Source organism: Melozone crissalis, unplaced genomic scaffold (assembly GCF_028551555.1).
Source record: "Melozone crissalis strain CALT ecotype California unplaced genomic scaffold, PUWL_Pcris_2 ptg000023l_1, whole genome shotgun sequence".
Taxonomy (NCBI): Eukaryota; Metazoa; Chordata; class Aves; order Passeriformes; family Passerellidae; genus Melozone; species Melozone crissalis.
Genome location: NW_026535801.1, coordinates 19,210,183 through 19,232,604, shown reverse-complemented (window position 1 = coordinate 19,232,604; position 22,422 = coordinate 19,210,183). Strand labels below are relative to the sequence as shown.

At 38.5% G+C, this 22,422-nt stretch overlaps 1 protein-coding gene across 1 annotated transcript in view; it reads left to right on the top strand.

Annotated features, from left to right (window-relative positions):
- The window catches only part of AGPS (alkylglycerone phosphate synthase), a 49,209-nt gene that overhangs the window by 757 nt on the left and 26,030 nt on the right, over positions 1-22,422 (top strand). The window contains exons 2-8 of the mRNA XM_054277873.1: positions 9,922-10,011; positions 13,556-13,646; positions 17,817-17,937; positions 18,019-18,093; positions 19,696-19,767; positions 20,564-20,643; positions 22,240-22,320. Coding sequence (XP_054133848.1) covers positions 9,922-10,011; positions 13,556-13,646; positions 17,817-17,937; positions 18,019-18,093; positions 19,696-19,767; positions 20,564-20,643; positions 22,240-22,320 — 610 coding nt within the window. The remainder of the gene's footprint in view (positions 1-9,921; positions 10,012-13,555; positions 13,647-17,816; positions 17,938-18,018; positions 18,094-19,695; positions 19,768-20,563; positions 20,644-22,239; positions 22,321-22,422) is intronic.

Sequence of the window (22,422 nt, the reverse complement as noted above, 5' to 3'; positions counted from 1 at the left end):
ATGAATAATTTTAAAGCTATGAAATACTTTTTCTGGTGTTTGCTGTGTGTAGTAGTAAGGAGTCAGTTCTTATGACACCAAGGGAAGACAATCAAATTCTCTAGGTCACAGTTATTTCACTGGCTCTTGGATTTGTTTTTCTGCTAGAATTTTTTAAAAATGCTGTGGTTATAATACCATTATGTAGTTCCATATAACTTATTATTATGTGGCCCCCTTTCTGCTGAGGTGGACTTGTATTAGTTTTGTGACTTTCTTTTACTGCTCCCCATTTCTCAGATGTGGATTCCGTATGTGTGTGTTGGCTTGCTATCTTACAAGAGCATTTTAAGTCTTAGGTTTCAGACAGCCTCCTGTTCTCTCTTGAGCTGTGGGCAGGAACTAGTGTGTTAGTGCATGGGGGTAGTCCAGAGGCAGACTGGGCAAGCAGTGAATAGAGGAGCTGTTCCTCGTTTGAGGAAAATGCATTCAGCCCATGCTTTGCTCTCAGCCTTTTCAAAAAGAGAGCAAGGAACAGCCTGGATTCTCCTGACAGGCAGTTTGTGGCCTACGGTCACAAGCTGAGCGTGCCTGCTTTGGGAGGACTGAGCTGTCATGCACATGCAGTCGGATGTGAACACTTTGAAAGCAGTTAGTTATCATTGAGGGGAATTTGATGCTTGTGCTGCTCACTGGGACAAATGGGTTGTTCTGAAGTTGCCTTCCATATTGAGTTTTTGTTTGGTGTGAATCCAGGAAGAAATAACTATTTCCAGAAAAATACCAGCTTAGTTATTTTTCAGGGATTTATTTTAAATGGATTGCTGTATAATTTCTGCAGCCAGTTATTGCATCTGTAAAGAGCAGGAGAAACAAACTTCTGTGAAAATGCCTGTGACTTGAAAGCTGGCTTCTTTCTCTGTGGAAACACAGGCTTGGGGAACTTAACATCTCTACTATTACAAGTTACTGACATTGCTCTTCCCTATTAGGACTTGCTATAGGATCATAATGGGTTAGTGTTTTTACTCTAGGTAACTTGATCTGGAGTCAGAATAAAAATTTGCTGTGGGAGTGTAAGGGAAAGCTTAGCTTGTTCTTCACCAGAGGTACAACCTTCTTGCTGTACTTAGAGCCCAGCCTATTTGTATGTGTAGAAACACAAAAAACTTAAAGGGAGCTTTATCTCAGTCCTAAGTTTCTGTCTGAACATCTGAGATATGGTTGAAACACACTGAAGATGCTGCATGTGAAAATTGAGACTTCAGTGTAGCTAGGATATGAGGATCTTGGTTGAGCTCATGTTTGAGGATGATACCCAGGTTTTGGAGTGGTGGAGGAGAAAGTTCTGTTGCCTACACTGGTGGGGGGGGGGGGCAAGTCATGAATGCCTGAGTCTTGTTGCAGCTAATCTGGAGCTGATTTTTATTTGTGAGGCCAAGAAGGTTGCTGGAAGAACTTAGTAAAAATAGCTGACCTAGAGACAGTGCATGCCTCTTTTTGGTAATATTAGGACAATGCAAAGCTGGATGATGTTTTCTTGTAGTCTGTTGAATGCTGATTCAGCTCTGCTGCCTCTTTTGAACTGTTACGTTAATTTTTCCTAGCAAAGCTGTAGCCAAAATACCTTAAACAAAATTTTTGTTCTTTACACCTGTTGCATCTTTCCTGTAGTGTCTGAAATAGTAGCAAAGCTGTAGACACTACTTTAGCAGACTCAGGTGCACTCTTCTCATGTTCCATTTCTTCTGCAAGTAAATGGCTTTATTTGATGGAAAAAAAAAAAAAACCCTTTGTAGTACTTTAGGTCTGTGATGACAGAATTTTTTTTCTGGCTTTTCTGGCTGTTTTTCTAATAGTCAGTAGACAGTGGCCTTTGGAAACATGACTTTCTTGTTGGTAGTTCAATGACCAAACTGCTAAAGATCTTATCCAGACATTATTTCTCACCAGCCAGGGGAGGATGGAGGGTACATGGTATTGGCTGAAAGTCTGTGGGTCTCATCCAATTCTTCTTGCTTCCAAATAAAAATGCCTTGGAAGACTGAGCAATGCATTTGCATATTGATGTGTTTAAGGATTATAATACACTTTCTACTTCTTCAAGTTTTAGTTATTGAGATGGGAAAATTCCTCAAAAGACAAGTAACTATGTATTTGTCTGAGTACCCTCTTGAGGGGAATCTTAGGCACTGTAAGAGTAGAGAGATGTTATTTCTCAGTGGCGTTCCTGGCTTAAATGTAATATTTTAATTGAGTGTTGCATTGAAAGCTGGAATCATAGTTACACAATGTGTGTTGAAGCCTGAAGAGGATTATAGGCATGCTGAAAAAGTTGGTAAGACAGTTGAGCTGAAAATAGCTCTTCCTTGAAATTTGCCTGTCCTTTTATGTTATGCTGTTGACTTTTGTTGACTGGTAAGTTCACTTTGCTGGTGAGACTTGAATTGAAAACTTACTTAATCTTCAGAATAACTGTGTATACATGAAGTGTTCAACTTGTACTGCTTTGGAAGCAGTCAGGTGCTACAAATTCCTAGAACAGAGTTGTACCAGGGTAACTGCTGGGTGTGCTCAAAAGTTAGACTCCCTTATAGAAGGAATATGCACTGATGCTGAGCTCATCAAAACTTGTATAGTATAACTTACTCAAGCTTTCAATAATTTGGTCTTTGTTAAAGGGGCTAATTGATGAAGTTCAACTAAATGTTGACTCAGTAGCTTGTAGGCTTAAAATTGATTCTGTGCTAGAGCAACAGAAAGCCGGAGAGGATCTCCTGATTATCCTCTCTCTGTGGAGAAGCTGCTTTCCTAGGGGATGAAGAGAGGCTTGTGAATATCTTTTAATTATTATGGGCATAGTGTTACACAGGGTAAACTAAGGGATGAGTGTGTAGTGAGCTGCATGTCGAGTTCACAGGCAGGTTGTTCAGGGCAATGTGTTAATGTTGCTGAACCTTCTTCATACAGACCCTTGCAATTCTTGCTGATAATGATTATGATATTGTTTTGCAGCAACATGAACTAACGCCTAAAGAATTGGTACTACTTGAATATAACAGTGTCTTCAGAGAGGCTTTGTATCTTACCCCCAATACTCAGAGCAATCTTTATAATACAGACTTCAACCCTTAGAGAGCGGTGTTTAAGCAACACGTGGTGCTAAGCTGTATCCTGGTGTAGCTGATTTCTGAGTTTAAGGTGATGAAAAAGGATGGGGAAGGAAAGGGCTGGTGGCACTTCACACCAGTCTTAAGAAATCAGAAGAGTAAGAAGCTGTTGCATTGAGGAAGGTGTGGCAGTTCACAGGAGGTTCTGTGATTGCATCAAAGCAATTAATTGTTAGTCAAAGTTAATACTTGAGGGACAGATAAAAAAGATTCTCTCATGGAAACATTAACATGAAAAAGTGTCATAATCTGATGGTAAAAGTGACTTCATATGTTACAGCAATTCGTGTCTAACACACAGCTCCAAGTAGTTGCGTGTCAGGAAGATGAAATATAGGAAGTCTATAAAAATTCAAGTAACCCAGTATGTATTGTTAGATCATTTGATACCAAGTAAGCCAAACTGGATATAGTCATTAGCTAAATTTTGTTAGAAGAACCTAGATGAAAGTGTGAAGTGTTTAATATGTGGAGCTCAATACAGATTATTGTATGAAAATAAGTAGCAGTTTGCAGCACAAACTGAAAGACTTTGTAGATCAGCTGTTTGATTTCTACTGACATCTGAACTGTTATGTACAAGAAAATGAATATGTATATAGCTGTTTATTTAAACTTGATGTATTTATTTAAACTGAATAGAATTAGAATAATCTGATAATGCAATAGATTAAAGTAATTACTTGGACTAGAAGCTACTTTGAGCTGAAGCAAAGTAAGGAGATCAGTAGTGTACTAGACTGCAGTCAACACTTTCCTGAAGTGTTAGTGTACCTCTTTGTAGAAAATAAATAATGTGGAATATAAAAATTAATTGCAGGTTGAATGTGATGGACAAGCTAATGCCTCTATAGTGTTGTTATATCCCAAACTGGGCTATTTGTGCAACACCATTGGAGTTGATGGTGTAGGCCAGAAAGTTTTCTTGAGCTGTGATGTATTTGCTACAAAGCATGCTAAAAGGTTCTCTATGGGGTGGGTAAAAGGTGTCCAGGAACTGAATTTACTTGCACAGAAAAATGGCAGACAGTTGATTCCTTCATTAAGTTATTTCTTTTAAGACAGCAAAGCAAAACTCCTGATTTTGCAAGCTTTCAGAAAATACTTCTCAAAGGACTGATCTCTTTGGGCTGTCTCATTTACTGCCTGGAAGTAGCCATGTGTGTGCATTTTGTAGTAGAGCAGTCTCTTCAAAGATAAAAGTGAAACTGGTGTCAGCTGAAGTAGTAGGTGGAATAGAGAGAGCTTCTAGTGAAGTATTCTGTCAGATAAGAATCATAATTTGGCCAAGTGTTTACTGAGAAGAATGATTATAATGTCTTGGCTTTGCTTGATCTTTAATTCACCCTAATTGACTTTATTTATTGTGGAAGAACACTAGAGAAACACTAATTTCCTTATTCCTTGGGGCTTTTTTAATTACACTGTGGTGAAATGAAGAGTAATGAAATAGTCAAGGCTAAGAACATGTGTAAGGAAAGTGAACACTTGTTTTATCAAAACAGTTTAAAGAAAAGCACTCTGTTTTTGGGTACCTAAACCCTTGATGTTATGCCTAAAATCTGGTTGTCTGCATTTGCTGCTGTAGGTTTAAACTGTAATTAGGAGCCCAGGTTTGTGTTGTATTAGGTAGTCAGCAAACAGAAGAGCAACTGAATTGATGTATGTGCAGCTGCAGGGGCTTAGCTGGAAGTGTGGACTACAGACCCCAAAGTCTAAATAGCTTTGACTGATCTTTATGGATACATTTCCTGGAATCAGTTTGAAAGGCAGCGGTAAGTACACAAACTTAGAATGTGTCTAAGGTTATAAAACAGGTGTTACTGGACTTCAGCCTTGAGAACAATTATATTGGGTTTGCTGCAGGGAAGGTCTTCCAAGAGGGAAAAAGCATAAGAATGACAAACAGAGCAGATACTCTCTGCCTGGAGCATGGCATTCCTCTCCAGATAAACAATGCTTTCACAAAGCAGTTCTTGAAACAATTCCTTGGGCTGCATGTTCTTTGTTTATTTCAGGCACCTGATGCTGATTTACTGCTGGCTTCAGAAGCACTCTTGAGTGTTGCTTGGTTTAGAAGTGTGACTATAATCTGAACAGAGACACTGCTCCAGGGGAGAGGAAGAGGGATCTTCTGGTACCACCCATGGAAAGGGTTCTGAATTTCCAGCTGGGGGGTGGATGGGTAACCCAAAGTCCATCTGGGGTAGGCTCTGAGGAATTGTTCCTTGGGTAATGTCTTGTAACACCTTACCACCATAGTACTGCCTCAGTATTACTGCACCCACACACTGAGTTTTGCAAGAACTCTACAACTTGCAAGACTGTGTTACATTAGGCAAATACTGGTGCTTAAGCCCATGTGGGAGCCCTTAAAATTGCCACTTTAAACTGATTTCCAGGAATCTGCTGGCTCTTCCATTGTGCAACAGAAGTGCTTGTGAATATTTTATGTGCATGGGATTTTCATGCTGAGTGTCCACTGGTGATTGAAATGACAGTGTCAGTGGTTATTGTGAGGAAACTGATGGGAGCATCTGGGCTTTGCTCCACCTGAGTCACATTTCTCCAGCTGGACTGAACTGCACATTCATCTTGCTTCTCCAAAGAAGCCTTGGCTATCTGTGGGAGACTCTGTGCTTATCCTTCAGCTTCCTGTGGGAGAGATGAGAACTTTCTCATCCAGTCACTGTGCCAATCTCTAAAACCTAAGATTTGAACAGTGCTGGCCGGTACAGTTTGTTGAAGTAGTTGAAATAGTGTAGTCCCAAGGGCTTGAGTGACTGCATTCTTCAGGAGCACTAGTTCACCTGGTGGGCTGGGGGCCACCCTCCTGCCCCTCAACTGTAAAAATCCTTATCTAGTGAGTCAAACTAGTATTTTAGTGTTGGGCATTGTAATGAAAGTAGAATATTTAAATTCACTTAAACTAGTCATGCTGTGTTAATCTATTGTCACTGCTTCCATGGTGACTTGTTTTATTTCAGGCAATATAATTTCATGTATATATACAAACACACACATTAAAAACCTTAAGGTTTGATTTGTAGTACTTTGTATATTTCAGTAGTGAGTTTCTATCATTTAAGTTAGAAGGTGGTCTGTTTCTACTATTTCTGACTAAAGCATTTCACATTTCTGTCAAAAATGAGATAGTTAATGAGCTTGATATTTTGTTGAAGCAAATGTACTGAATAGGAAAGGTGTTGTCTTTAAATAAGACAGTTTGGGTACAATACTACAACAACAGTTTAAAGTGAGAATAATGTCAGATGTTGGTAAGAGTCTTGGCTATATATATATATTCTTGGAAAGGAGTCTTGTGAAGAAAACCAGAAGGGTGCATAAATTATATCTTGCTACACATGCAACATCTATGTGCAGCATACTCATTCCAAAAACAGCCCTTCCTGTCTCCAAATAGAAACCTCAGACTTGCTCAGTAGAGTTTTGAATATAAAAATCGGATGCTTAAGTTTCTTGTTCTGGTGTTTACCTGCCAGAAGATCTAGTACTGCCCATTGTGTGTGGTGGTGTGAAATCCCCTGCCTTTGTGTTACAAGGTAGCCAAGATGTTTGGGTCAGCTATTCTTCTACAAACATGCAAGCTGTTATCTTAGATTTTAATTTAATTATTATCATCACACCAATGATGGGAGTTGTGTTGTCTGGCAGAGTAAAGCTTTGTGTACTTAATTTTACTCAGGAATAGTTCAACCAGAAAATAAACTCTAAGGAGTTAAAACTCTTAAACTCTGTTCTGTATTTTAGAGCCTGAACAAAGTGCCAGGTGGTTTAACACCAGCCTAGGAAATTAGGCCTTTAGAACAGGCAAGCAGATGGGAATGTGGTTAGTGTAGCAGAAAAGCCTCATATCTGAATCTGTCTTTGTGTCCTTAATTAATAATACCTCCCCATGATTTTGTGGGAAGTATCTGTACTGATATCAGCACTAATGATAGTTTCAAGCCTGGCCATTATCAGTTTATCTCATGTCACCAGTTTCTTTGGGGCCTGGCCTTTTGTGTCTTGCGCTCTGATTGTCTCCAGATTTGCAGGTAGTTTCTCTAGCCTGTTTCATGCATCATTGTTGGCATATTTATTTGGCACTGCCTTGCAAGAGGGGAAGTTTGAGCCTTCCTCAATTTTGCTTAGTAATATCAAGTCTGTTCTGACTTCACAGGATTCAACAAACTACAGAAGTCAGGTATATAGAAATACTGCATTTAGTCAGCAGAGGGAGAAATCTTCCCTTGAGGAGGACTGTAGTGGGGATTTGAATGGAACATTTAGTTAAAAAAACAAAGTCTTGAGCTGGCCAATTCTATGTCACCTTCTTCTCAGCTGGGAGCAGCTCCACTGTGTGTGACTTGGATTCTTTGTGGACCATCATACAAATATATGCAGCATTTATAAGTATACATACATAGAAATAAGGGTAAAAATGGGCAAGTCTGCATAACATGCTGTAAGAACCCTTTTTGATAATATGTCTCAACAGCACAATGGCACAGGGCATTCCCATGCTATGGAACATGAGTGCATCCTTGTCCTTTCCTGAGTGAACCCTACATGTGTAAAGATCAGAGAGAGCAGGCAGCAGAAGAGGCTTCTCTATCTGGACAGCTCTGCTCAGTTTAATTTTGGCTGAAATTTTAGAATTGATTCTTCAGTATGGAAGGACAATACAGACTGGCTATTTCACAATACTGTATTGAGTCATTTCAGTACTCAGTGACTGATAAGTTTGCTTTTAGTGCCAGATTTCTCAAAGGCTGGTTGAAATGTCTGAATCAAACAATTGTAATGAAATACCTGACCATGGCTTTTTTCCATTTGTTTAATTAAAATCTTGCATACAGGCAGTTTGAAGGAAATAGATTTAGTTTGAGCCAAGTCTATTGAATTGCACTGATAGTATGTCAGCAGCCTGTGTTAATAATACATTTATAATGAAAGCCTTTGGTAATCAATCATCACATGGTTATCTTGCATGTAATGCTGGAGCTGGAAGTGATTGAGGCAGTGCTTTCTCTGAATCACAAGGTCTTTTTGAAATGGTCACCCCATATCATCTCACTCTTAGGCAGTCAGAGTAAGAGCTACATTTACTGTATATAGGGCAGGGAGGTGAATGATCTTTTGATAGAATTTTTAAGATACAGTTCTTTTAACTAAAATTCAGTTTCTAGGTTAGTAATTTCATTTGTAATGTAAATAAATGGCAAGCTTTTAAAGCAAAGCTTGATGAATGTGTAATTACTAGTAGTGTATTTCTTAAGTCTTAAATACACTTCTAGAGTTAAATACACTGATACACTTAAATACACTGATACAGTTCTGATGACTTTATCATAATGAAGAGTTTCTCTGATATGGTTGTGCTTAAGATTTTTCAATTTTCTGCTTTCATTTTGGCAGTTGTTAGTTTAGTTTTGATATATTTATAGTTTTGCTGTCACATTCTGGTTGTATTTGTTATTCTTGCACTTCTTAAGGTTTTGTTGTTTATGACTCTCAGTCCAAATGTGTCTCAGAGGTCCTCATCAACTGAATGTTAAGAATGCTGTGGGATTGCAGTACTGATGGCAAGCAACTAAAATCATTATTCTCTGTCAAGAAAATAAATTTAAATACTAAATGTCTTTTTTACTCTGAAAATATTTAGATCTTACCTATTTGTATGTTGATTTTTATGTAAAGAGTGAAAACCAAGCATCTTTCACACCTTACCTTTGCCAACTGGAAAATATCACTGTGTCTCTAGTGATCTAATCCTCTTTCTCTACACAGGAAAAAAGCAAACAGACAAATCCTTTCAGTCCCCACAAGCCCATGCACTGCTACAGGCTGGGGGCAGAGTGGCCCAGCAGAAAAGGACCTTCAGGTGCTGGTCAGCAGCCAGCTGGAGTGAGCCAGGGTGTGGCCAAGAAGGCCAGTGGCATCCTGGCCTGCATCAGCAATGGTGTGGCCAGCAGAGCTAGGGCTGTGATCATCCCCTGTTCTCAGCACTGGTGAGGTCACACCTTGCATCCTGGGCCCCTCACAACAACAAAGACATGGAGGGGCTGGAGTTATCCAGAGAAGGGCAGTGGAGCAGGTGAAGGCTCTGGAGCACAGGTCTGATAAGGAGTGGCTGAGGGAGCTGGGGGTGTTTGGCCTGGAGAAGAGGAGGCTCAGGGGTGACCTTGTCACTCTTCTCAGCTCCCTGTTGGCAGGCTGTAGCCAGGTGGGAGTCAGCCTCTTCTCCCAGGTAACAGGAGACACAGGATGGGGGGAAATGGCCTCAAGCTGCACCTGGAGAGGTCCAGGTTGGACATCAGAGGAATTTCTTGGCTGAAAGGGCTGCCAGACATTGAAACAGGCTGCCCAGGGCAGTGGTGGAGTCACCATCCCTGAAAGTGTTCAGGAAATGACTGGATGAGGCACTTATTGCTGTGGTTTAGTTGGCATGGTGGTTGGTGAAAGGTTGGAAATAATGATCTTAAAGGTCTTTCCCAACCTTAATGATTCTATGATTCAATACAGTGTGCAATGCCTTAAGCTGGTGGTTCCTTTTATAGAGCATCTGGTCTTTCAAGTTGTAGGATGCAATCTGAAGGAGTAATGGCTGTGGTTTCAGAATTCCTTTTGGCTCTAAGCTATACACTTTTGATGTGTACTTGATTTCTTGAATTGCTGTCTGGTAACACTTTTTCCCAAAACCATATAACAGAAAAGCATTTTGGATCTGCAGTATGCTAATATTGTCACTCATTTTTTTCCCCTTAAGGCAAGAACTTTTGAAGTGGAATGGATGGGGATATAATGACTCCAAATTCATCTTCAATAAGAAGGGTCAAGCAGAATTCACAGGCAAAAGGTAAGCTGAAAATTTATGTAAATGAAGTATCTTATTTAGTGGTTTATTTGAAAAGAGTTTAAAAGCTGCACAGTACAGTTAATTCAAAGAAGGCAAAGAAGTTGCTTCATTTCATAGGATAGGTTATTCTGCATTTAACAGGTTTATGGAAGTCTATACACAGGAGTCTGACATAGTAAAACAGACTGTGGGGCTTATTGAAATGTTTATTAAAAATGTTATAAAGACAAATTAATGTGAGTCTTCTCTGTAACTTGATATAATCTGTGGGTTAATGAAATCACGCTGGGAATCTGCACCATGTTATAAAGCTTTTAGATAACATGCAGCATGGTAGTGCAGCTCTGAGAATCTCTTGAGCATCAACTAGTTGCTTTATTAAATTTCTACTTTGTTTTGGATTTCTTAACCACTGTACATGGAGCTACTTTGTCCTCTGAACTTAAAAAGCTTGCTTTTCTGAGAAATACATTTTTGCAGAACGACATTAAAATTAAGTCTACTTGGGGATCTCTCAATTTTGTTCCAGTGGAATTTAAACCTATTGCCATCTTTGTGGTTTGGGATTTTTCCTTCCTGAGTAGAAAGTAACCTTACAGTCTCTTCCCTCTTTTAAAAAATACAGTTTCCATAAGAGTTAAAAGAAGGCAGAAGAGAAACAAATTCTGTCTTTCCTAAAAATTCCTTTCTAGTCTTTGAGTCTGTAAACTTGCATGAATTAGTTGAGTCAAAACTGCAAAAACCTAACTGGGACCTTGAGCACTTCAGTTGTTAGTTTTTTGATTTCAGGCCCAAATAAAAATGCAAAGCCTTGTTCACTGTATAATATTAGGGAGATTGTGTACAGAAAATCAAAGCACACTAAACAAGAAAGAAGGTCAGGAATTCTGTTTTTTTCAGGAGGAAGCATCAACGCTTCTTGACTGCTGTGTGACTGATATGTACATATTCTAGAAGGATGGGGTTTTTTCCACATCCACGCTGTCTCTAGCTGAGGCATAACATTAGAAATACCTTGTTGGGCCACACCAGTACAATTTCTTTGAAACAGTTTGCCACAGTGGCAAAAGGAGTGTTTGACATGAAAACAGGAGAATGAGCATCTGCACAGGTGGTGTAGATGCCTCATGCTTTCAGTACCCACTAACAGGTCTGTTGTCCGTCAGTTTGTCTAATAACCTCAAGTCTGCTCATACTGCCTGCCTATGCAGCAGCCAGTGGCAGCAAGCTTGAGTTCTGGTTGTGTGCAGTACCTGTGTTTTGCAACAAGCATCCCTTACTGTTTTGCAGGACTAGGTGGATGATAGTTCTTCAGCCTACCTACTGGGTTATTGATTATAAGCCTCAGTTATATCCTCTCTTGCATTTTCTCTCCATGCTTGTGGTGTCTGGGGCCCTTCAATCTCTGCCTGTAAGGCCCTTTGGTCTGTACAGTTCTCTGCACCCTCTCCAGCTCCACTAGATCTTTCTGGAGACAGGGACAAAAACTGTGTGCAGCACTCAAGGTGTGGATACAGCAGTTTTCTACAGAGCAGCAGAAAGAGATGAACTCTCTTCTTTCTTACCCCTGCCCAGATAATGCATAGCACTGTGGTCAGTGAAGGTGCCATGATACTGACTGCCAGTGGGGTTCTACCAAACATGCAATAGTGCTTTTCTTTCAGCTGTTGCAATTACCTTAGCTTCCATAGTTTTTGTCTGCTTAGTTTTTTTATTAAGGTCCTGAGTTCCTATCAGTGTGATCAATAAAGCCTGTCCTTTGCTTCTCAACTTAAACTTATGTTATCCTTCAGCCTGTAGAAGAACCTTTTCTTCAGTACTGTAGCAGTGTCTTTTCTTAAATAACTTTTGGGATGAACACCTGTGGAAATATAAAGGAGTGTGGGATTTCATGTTCATTGTATCCCTTTTATTCACTTTCTGGTTTTACGCCCTGATAAATCTCCAAGGATTAGTGAAACAGGATTCCCCTTTATGAAAGTTGTGTTGACTTTCCCTACAGACCATGTGTCAAATGATCTTTTTTGTTATGGACTCTGCCATCCCCACAGGGATAGATGGTACTTGCTAGTCTGAGCAACTGAAGCTGTTTTTTTGAGTGTGTCTGTGGCAGGTGTTTTTTGGGGGTCTTCTTGCACCCTCAGTGTGTGCATACAAAGCTTGCCTACTGATCAATCATGTATTGCAGTAAACTAACTTCTTCTATGCTGTGACTTCTGTCTGTGTCTTGACTTAAAAGTTTTGGGGTTTCTGATAGTTTTAGTTGTCCTTTGAGTAAGTGATTAAGGTTACCCTCACAATCCAGCTGTAATGATAGTTTGGCAATACTAAGAAGTAGGTCTGGAGAAGAAAACACACCAAGCTGACCTGGGTCTCTGCCTTCCTTGCAAACTCTTGATGCAAATGCACTAAATTTTCATTGCTTATTGCACTTTCCTCTTCAAAAACTTCACTTAATTTTTGGATGAGTTTGATGAAACAATAACAGCTGTCATAGGAGGAATCACTGAATACTCTCTTCCATGCTGAAGAGTCTGGCTTCAGTTAAGGTTGTTGCCTTTTAATTCTAGGAGTAGAGCAGGAAGTTTGTCAGAAGAAGAGCTGGAGGGGTAGTTGAGATGAGGAAACAAAAAGAATTGATCATTTTATGTAACAGGTGACTCAGTTGTAGAGTTGGTTGCACCAGCTGTGAAGGACAGAGTCATAACTGGATTTACACTGACTGAGTGATCTTAGAGGGAAGACCCACTTAGGTCTAATGCAGTCACCCAGGTGATGACTATGGTAAGGATTCTCAGCTGCTAAAAGCTCTTAATGTCAAAGGAAGATCTTATTTCTTCTCTCTTCTGGGAATACTTTTGAACACACAAACATAAACATGCTGAAGGTGTGTATATGTATACAATTAGTAGCAGTAGTTTCTTGCTGTTTTCAGTGTTTTCAGTCCCCAGCCTTCTGTGTTTTCACATGTGGTGCATGTGGTCAAAACTGGATCCTCTGTCCCTTGTCTCTAAGTCTGCATTTGTCACATGGCTAGGCTCTTGCCAGACAGTTTGTGCTGGAAATAATTTTACAGTGCTTGATGGATTCTGATGCATTTTGATGATGAAGGGGGAACCTCTAATACTGTTTGTTTCCTTGGAAGTGTAAGGTGTGCTGAAATGGGTTTGTGTGTCTGAGACTGCTGTTTCCATTGCAGTGTGTCCTCTGTCTGTAACCAGCATGTGAACTTGGGTGCTGCTTTCTACACTGCTGCAAGGGAGAGACCTTTCTAAAGAGTGGTGGGGTGGGATAACTGAAAAGCCTTATGGCCAAAGCAAATTATACCGTGCTGACAAATGATTTGATTCTGTGTGAAGTAAAGAACAGCTAAATATAATGAAATACGCAGTTGCATGAAAAATGAATGTGCAGAGGCCTTGCAGGCTCGTAGGTAAAGAGTTCCATTTAAAACTTCTGTTTGTGCATACATAAAATTCAAAGAAGTGTATCTGACATACATTCTTTTAATTTAAAATGACCCTATGTAATATTGACTTTTCAGGTACAGATTAGGTGGTATGGTATTACCAACTTTTAAGGAATGGATAGAAAAAACCTTTGGAGCAAGTCTGGAGCACAAAACTACCTCTAGAGTAAGTAAATAGCTGAACCAGTTCCTTTGAACATTAGTCTTGGTGATAATCAAGACCACACTGTTAAAGATGATTCAGCTGTCACACATAATTGATTTAAATATAATGTATTAATACTTCAACGTTTTTGGAAAAAAAAAGTTGGTGTAGAACTTCTATGTGAAACCTTACATGTCTTAGCATGACTTGTGGTTTCAGGATAACTGGTAGTACATTTATTGAAATGAAAGTTTCCAACACAGGATGTTTTTTTGTCCTCCTGTAGTTTGCATTTCAAGACTGTAGAAAGTGTTAGCCCAGAGGGAATTGTTTATACAACATCAATGTTATTCATGATAACAGAGATAGAAAATACAGGGAAGTTAAACTGTGATGTGTTTCTGGTGTATTGAAAGACGTCAAAGTTCTTATTTGACAGTAATTTTTATTACATGTCTGGGTGCTGAAAACTGACTACCAGGATACTCAAGATTGAACTGAATGTTTTCAGAAAAAGAACACATTGGGAATGTTCTGGGCTTTGGAAGTCATACATACTTTGCTTTTTAGAAAAAGTAACTTAACTTAGAGTCAGGAGACCTGGCTCCCTAATTAGAATCCCTTTGAAGCTTCAGGTTTCTGGCTAGATAGCTGCTAAGGCAGTATTGGAAGCAGGCTGTGCTTGTACTGTGACTGTAGCAACCCAGCTGTGGGTAATGGTTCTTCCCATCTCTTGAGTGAGTTCAAGTTTGAAGCACCTGATCTCATAGAGCCTGAAAACCTAAGTATTTCTTCAGTCTTCTGTTAATCAATACATTATTTCATCTGCTGTGGATTACAGGATCTCTACCTGTCAATATGTTTTGAAAAATTCATCTGGATGTGTTTTTGTTGAGCAGGGTTGGTCTTAACTGACAGCCACTTTAACTTGCTGTGAACAGAGGTCTAGAGAAATGTTAATCCCTTTTTACATGCAGAGAAAGGATAGAGCAAAGCAGAATTGCAGGACAAGCACATATTTTTTAATAATACCCTGATTCTACAGTACATCTTGCAGACCAGCTCCCCAGGATATCTGCCAGCAGTGTTGAGTGCTTTCCTGTTATGTTGTGCCCCTCTGGTTTTAATGGTCTTGTAATGTGAAACAGGCTGCCTACTTTGATATGGGATGGGACTCTTTGGAGTCTCCAATATACACCTGGACCTCTCATAGCTAATCTCAAATACTGCTGCAGGTCCCTCATTTTCATGGCTGTCATCACTCCAAGGTGTATTTCAGGTTGTCATGCTATGCTGGGTTTTCAACTTCTCCTATCCCCTAAGCATGAAGAAACTCAGATACAGGAACAGCAGTAGGGAGTGATCTCTTGGTTCATTTGTTTTCCTGTGCCATCTCCTCCTGCCTCTGTCATGTAAGATTGGAGGGTTCCCTGTTGCATGTGACTTTTGTGTTTTAATTAATAACAGTAAATATGCCTCTGTGATCTTCAAGATCTGTTAATGCTCTTTATTTTTTCAGACCAAACTTAACATAGAGAGCAGTTTAGACCTATTTCACATAGGTTTCCTGACTAGCTTTTCAGGGTGCAAATTTTAAGATATTTCAGTCCTATGAACATAAATAGAGATACATTTTTGTTTGTCACTGTGCATAAGATTTTTATAGATAAATATTAACTTTTTAATCTTGGAGATTAAAACTTAAAGATTAAAAAACTTGTGGAAAAGTTATAAAAATGAAGATGCTTAAAACCATCTGCAAGGAATTGTTATAGCTGTTAAGTAGTTCATGCTCTTGACAACAAAGATCTTCAGGCACTTAGTGTTCAACTTGATATGAAATAATTCTGTCTGTGGAAATCCATGAAGAAAAAAATGTTTGACATCTAAAATGTAATTACAGATTGTGAGGGTTTTTCTTAAAACAAATCATTTGAAGATCTTTATTTGGTACCTATTTGTTTCTTATGTTTCCTGTGTTGCTATCAGAGTTCTTTGGGCTAGCGAGCAGCACTGTGTCAATGTGCATTAAGAGCAGAATAGGAAGAGCAGCAGATTTACATCATGTTTACTGTGACTGGCTCCTAAAATCCAGGTGTCTCAGTAGTAGAGTGCCTCTACTTAACAACACTTAATTTCAGCTTCTGTGTTTGTAGATGACAAGATGAATATTTTTTAGCTGCCACCTCATTTCAGTAATTACAGCATTATCCTTAAAGCAAGTCAGGATGGCACATAGGCTCTTCCAGAATTCAGATCACTGTTAAAACTGCATTTTCTTTATGTCCTATGTTCCACATGAAAATTCTAGCCCAAACTTTTGGCTATTCACTTGAACCTGTGAAAGATGCCAGCTATTGCTAATGAACATCTCATGCAGCAATTTCTTTCTGAATTATTCCTGTCAGTACTCTTAATTTCTCCATAACCTTACATAGTTTTTGGAAGGTGGACACTCCATCACAATGATACAACTTTGCTGATAACTTTAAATCTTACCTTCATCAACTCTCACAACTTTTACACTCAACCTGTTCAGAATAGACTGCTGCTGGTTTTGCCATATATTGGCAAAAAGTATCAGCTGCTCTGAAGGTTGTGTAGAGCAAAGATAGGAAAAACTCTGTTCTAGGAAAGAAAACTTTATTGAGAGTATACTTTTTGTAGAAGGCCAACTTCAGAAGAGGAAAGCACAGTGAATTCCATTTTGTTATTCTGTGTTTGCATTTGTCATGAAGCATAGGTAGGACTTATCGAGGAGATGTCTTAAATTTCTTTGACTAGGTGGGACATTACTGCACAATACTTTTTGATGGTAGGGCTGTAAATGAGTTCTTTCCGCCATCTTTCCTGACAGCTTTATAGCAAAAGTGCAAGCACATTCTTCTCTTTGGGTTGGTGTCAGTTCATTTTCCAGCAAGGCTTGCATGGAAGAAGTGTGATGGCAGTGTACTCTTTTAACTAATTTTTGTTCAAGCCCTGATTTTAAAAGTGTATTTAAAATAAAAGACATGGTGGTAAAAAAACTTTCAGTTCTGCTCTCAGACTTGACGGATTCTGTTAACAGGAAATAAGATTCTTGACCAACATTTTCTTTTGCAATAAGACTTGAAGTCAAGAAGTTACATTTTAGTCATCAGACAAGCTTTTTATCTAATTAAAGAACTCTTTAATTAGAGGCCATTTGTGATAGAAGACATATTCCTTTAGGGAGATTACTCATATTTGCTCCATTTTTAAGGAGAAAAAAAGGCATGATTTTTTGGAATCTTCAAAGCACATAAGAATCGTATACTTAATGTCTGCAAAATATTTTTTTTCATCTGGATCATGTAAAGAATTCTTGTTCTCTGAGTGGGTTTTAAAAGTTGACACATGAACTACATTCTTATGTGCCCAGTAATTGGAAATGGAGCTCAGAAAAGAGAATTAAGTGGTTGTGTCTACACTTTGAGAAGCTGTAAGAGTACTAGACAAGACATCTGTTGGAAGAACCTGGAAAATGGGCTGTTAGAAAATCTTAAGCAGAGGTTTTCCCTCTGGTTTACAGAATCTTGATTTATGGTCTGTTGGTAAGTCAGAATGTCCTGTGTAGATTCTTGGAAAGAAGAACACCTTTCCCAGATGTTGTTCTTGGGGACTTTAGATGGAGACACCTCTATGTATGTGACTCAGGCATGGGTTTTATGGGATCTTTCTTATAGGTGAGGTCTGCTTAATGCATGCCAGTTATGTTATATCAGTCAATCTTAGTTTTGCCTAGCTCTGGACTTCTGATTAGGCTTTGGTCCAATTTGCATTTAAATCTCAGGACATAGAGGGGAGGTGTGTTAGTGAAAACAGAACTGTAAGGAGAAGAATTTGCAGTGTGTAGTGGCTTTAGTATGTGTTCTGGTACCTTGGGAAGTCTTAAAAAGAGAATTTGTTCAGTATGCATTCATAAGCTCATATATTTCTCCGTATTTATCAGGAGAAAGAAAGGTAAGAATGTGCTACTGAAATAAAACTTCTTGTGTGCAGAGTAGGATAAGCTGGATTGGTGGTTTGAAGATGTGAAGGAGAACTGATGTCTTTCTGATATGGAATAGATGTGTTTGGGTATCAGTGTCAGCCTGTTTTTATTATTTCTATTGTACAGAAATACTGTGAGAGTGAAATTACCTTAAATTTATTTATTTCCTTGTATTGTAGGCATCCTTAAATGTTAATGATGTACCTCCATCCATTGTAAATGAAGAATTTCTTCAGGATCTTAGAGCCACTAAAATCTCATATTCCCAGGATGCAGAAGATAGGGTATTCAGAGCTCATGGTAAGAGAACTTCATTTGTGTAACTGTGCTGCTTTCAACACTTTCTTGTCTGACCATGGTAACTTATTGTTTGTGTTCCAGGCCACTGCCTACACGAGATATTTGTACTCAGGGAAGGAATGTTTAAGCGAATTCCTGATATAGTTGTATGGCCCGGTAAGTTTTTATTGTCATCTCCCTTCTGAGCTGGGCCATTGTTTACTGAACTCTTGTGCTTTCTGGTCAGGGGAAATCTGCCTCTTGGTTCACTGACTTCACTCATCTTTACAGAAACTGAAGGAATTTTCTCATGAATGGTAATCATGATTGTTTAGCATCTAGACTGCAGGTTGTGTCTGTGAAATCCCATCATTTTGTAGTGAAGTCAATTTATTATTAAATATAGCTGAAGTTTGTTGGCTGATGAATTCACCACTTAAATAACAACTGTGTAATGTGAATGTGTATGTTCAGCAAGAGCAGTTGTCAAAAATGACAGTCTCAATTTTGGGTTCTAAAGGTGTACATGATGCTGGAGGGGTAGTGAAATGTTTGCACTGAAGAACTTTTGGTTTTTTATATGCTGTACTTTAGTTTAAAAAAAGTGTAACACTTGTAACTCCTGTCAGAACACTTCGCAAAAGATCAATGACTGGAAGAAAGAGCAGTGCAATCTGAGTATAGGCTAGGCCTGCTTGTTTCTGTCTAGTAATAGGATACAAATGCTTTTTTTTTACTTGAGTCATGTGCCCTCTGGTCACTAGGAACTACTCCATGTGTGAACCAAACTTCACTTCAGTAGTGAACTAAAAGGTCATTTGATCTAAGTAAATGTCAATTTCTGTTCAATTGTATGATTCCAACTCTTTTGTTACTTTTATAACTTTGATAGCTGTACTGCATTAAAAACCCCAGAATTTCTTGTAAGAACTTAGTCCTACTCAGTTTTTCCTCCTTTATTTAGGGGAAAAAAATACATACAGGAAGCATGAAAAGAGGCACTATAAGATGAAATTCATTACTTGAGGCCAGGTGCTTGGGAGCACTGGTGACTGTGAGCAGTACTTGCCACAACTTCTATTTTGTGTAGCTCCAAAAGCTGAAACAAAATGATTGACTACCTTCATTTAAAACATCTCTGTATGACAAGAGCGAAGCAGCCGGAGTTTGGAAACTATTTATTTAGTCCTGCTCAGTCTTTGCTATTTCTACAAACTCATGTATGCAATGTATTTGATCCCTTTTTTGATCCTTTTACTTGGCTGTGCACAAGCACTTCCACCTCCCTCTTTGACCAGGTACAGAATGCATCCTGAAAAACTGGATTTCATCAGCAACTCCTCTTCTGAAACTGAATGTCATTCAGGAAGAAAGCAATGTGCTGTTCATCTCTCAGAAGAGACTTATTTCTCACTTAAAATAAATTGGACAGCCAGTTTTCAATAAAAGCTTTACATGTGATGTGTTCCCCAAAATACCTAGATGAATTGTTAACTGTTTGGTGGTCCATCTTGCCCTGAGAATTTGCAAGAGGTTTCAATCCATGAGTAGAGCAAGAGACTAAGACTGTAGTTAGTTCTTCAAATGTAGAATTGTTTGAGTCTAAACTTTACTCTATAACTGATGCTTCTGAGCCCAGCTCTTATTTACTGCCTAACTTTGAAATGTCCTCCTTGCTGGTGTTGGAAAAGGGGCTGCTGCTTAATGAGACTGCAGTATTTAGTAATAAGCACAAATAACAAGCAAAAGTCTGGTTTTTAACTGTTTGTTCTTTTTTAGTTTGCCATGAAGATGTAGTTAAAATTGTGGAGTTAGCCTGCAAACACAATCTCTGCATAATACCATTTGGTGGTAAGTGAAATTATGAAATCTCCTAACTGTTCAGGGTTATTTGTGAAAATGTCTTCAATTTAAATACGTGTTCTTAATTACTTGTGCTGTGTTCCACAGCTTATATAAATTAGGGGTTTTTGTTGCACTGTTGAAATTCAAAGTTTCAGAGGGGATCGTGGTCAAAACACCATCTCAGAATTATGCTATTTTCCTTTTAGATGTTGTTCAGTAGAAACTCCTGTTTCAAGGGGTTTTCAGGAAGTATTCCAGATACAGAGTACAGCTAAAGGCCTGTACAATCTGTGTCCTCCACAGCCTAAAGAATTGATAAAGGACTTCCAGTTTTCACTGTGGATGTCTTCTCCTAGCCTGCTGAAGTAGAGCTGTGAGCTACCTTGTTTTAACATAGAGCTTAGGAAACATGGGGTTTTGGCTTTCATGAGCTCATTCTGTGATAAGGTTTTTGTCAAGAAACTATAGTTCTCTGTTTCTTGAATGGCTTTCTTTGTAATTTCTTATCCTTCTCTGTTTTAAAGCTCTGTGCAGGGCTTAAGAGAAGCAGCTGAGATGGTCGTAGAATGTCATGTTTGTTATGGAGTGCTGCTACAGCATTGTTCAGCTCCACAGCTGCCTTGATTTTGTGAAACCAGGAGAAGGGGCAGCCTTAAGAGGCTAATCACTAGCCTCAAACAGTTCACTTCAGTGATCTTGCTTTATTCAGTTCTTTATCAGAAAGGAGGGAGAGAGGCATTCTATTGGAAGAAAAGCTACCTGAGAATTTTATGATCACAAAATATCATTCCCATATTTGCAGGAGGGACCAGTGTCTCTAGTGCTCTTGAATGTCCTGAAGAAGAAAAAAGAACAATTGTCTCCCTGGATACATCACAAATGGTATGATCTCTTAAATAAGTTTTATTTTAGTTTTTTTAAATCATCCTACAGTTACTTTGGTGATCATTACAGAATGACATTTCTTTCTTTTCCACAATAAAGTAGGGATGGAAGTATTAATTATCACCATGATTATTAAACAGGTACTCCTTCAGTTTTTTTTTCTGATATTAGTCCTGTACTACTTCATATGACCTGTATATATTCAATAAGAAAAAAAAAAATCACTGTTAAGCCTTATAGCAGCTTCAAGTGATCAAACTCAGAGAAAGCTCCTCTTCTTCTATATTGGAATTTGTATCTGAGGAGAAACGAAAGACCAGGAGGAAGTTGTTATTGCAAATTTCACTAGTTCTTGCACTAGACTTCAAATTACTTAAAGCAAAGATTGATAAGGTGACCTAATATATATAAATCAACTTGAAGGATAAACTTTCAAGAAATAACTGGGGTTTTTGTCTAGATAGCATCTTGAGAATGTGAAGTTCATAGCTTTATGGCAGTCTAGAAATGAAGTTCTGTAAAATTTATTGCTAGTTTTCATCTTTTCATTATGAAGGAGCTTTGTACTTTTAAAATAGATTTATGGCTACTTGGTAATGAGATGCTTCAGAAACAGCTTTGTATCTTTGATGTAAGGCTCTACTGCCTTCAGGTACTTGCTGAGCTTATTAACTCCTTTAGCCTTGAAGGTAAGACCTGGGGTTTGGCTCAGTTTTCTGCACTCGGTGGTTCTTCAGTTAAACAAAGTGATTTTTTTCTGCAGAGGTGGTACTTGTATGTTGAAGGAAGCTCTTCAGGTGTTTGTGCAGAATGAAATCCAGCAAGTGACTTGTGACTCAGACCTTCATTTGAACTCCTTGATTTATAGTCCACAGCTTTGACTTCTGTCAGGTTTAGGTGTGGCAGGGAAATGTGGTTAATTCTTACTATCTTGGTTTTTTGTCAGCTAGATGGGTAAATAAGCATTGAGTTAGAAAAAAAACCAGGTTCAGGTGTCTTGAATGACTGCCAGCCAGTTCTTGTAATCATTAATGAAGAGAGAAAACAAAAAAATTAAGGTGAAAGAAAGCATTGTCAAAGTTAAAACAAATGTGTCTCAGAGCAGTTAAGATGATTGCTGAAGCTTTACTATTTTAATAAACACTTAATAGTTATCTTTATGTTATATAGGGTCCCTATTTCATAAAAACTGATTTATATAGGCATCTGAGATCAGTTAAGCCATTTATGTTGAAACTGAAGCAGCTGAAATAGTTGACTTTGAATAATTAGTTAGCCCATACCTTGTGAGAGGGAGACTCCTGCAAGAGTTTTGATTTAATTATTTCTGGCTTTTTTTGCTTTTTATTCTGTAAACATCCCTGGTATAAATTGACAGATAAATGTGTTAGTCTCTTGTAGTGGTGACTGTAAATTAAAACCTGTTGTGTAGCAGTTTGAGGGAGTGAAGAGCCTCAGCTTCCACTGGTGTAGTAACTGGAGTGGTATTAATAGTAAATTGTATGACTAAGTATGTTGATCCTATAGCATTAGGGAAGGAAGTAAACAGAAATCTTAAACACTCATTCTTAGTTTTAATTGGCTTTTCGACAGAATCGGATTCTCTGGATAGATGAAAAAAACTTAACAGCTTGTGTAGAAGCTGGCATTGTTGGACAAGATCTGGAAAAACAGGTATTTTTATCTGGTTAAGTTTCTAGTATTGTTTTTATATTTTTCTTGGGTATTGTTCATATTTTGTCCAAATCATTGAATTCTAGCTTAATTCTTGTGTGT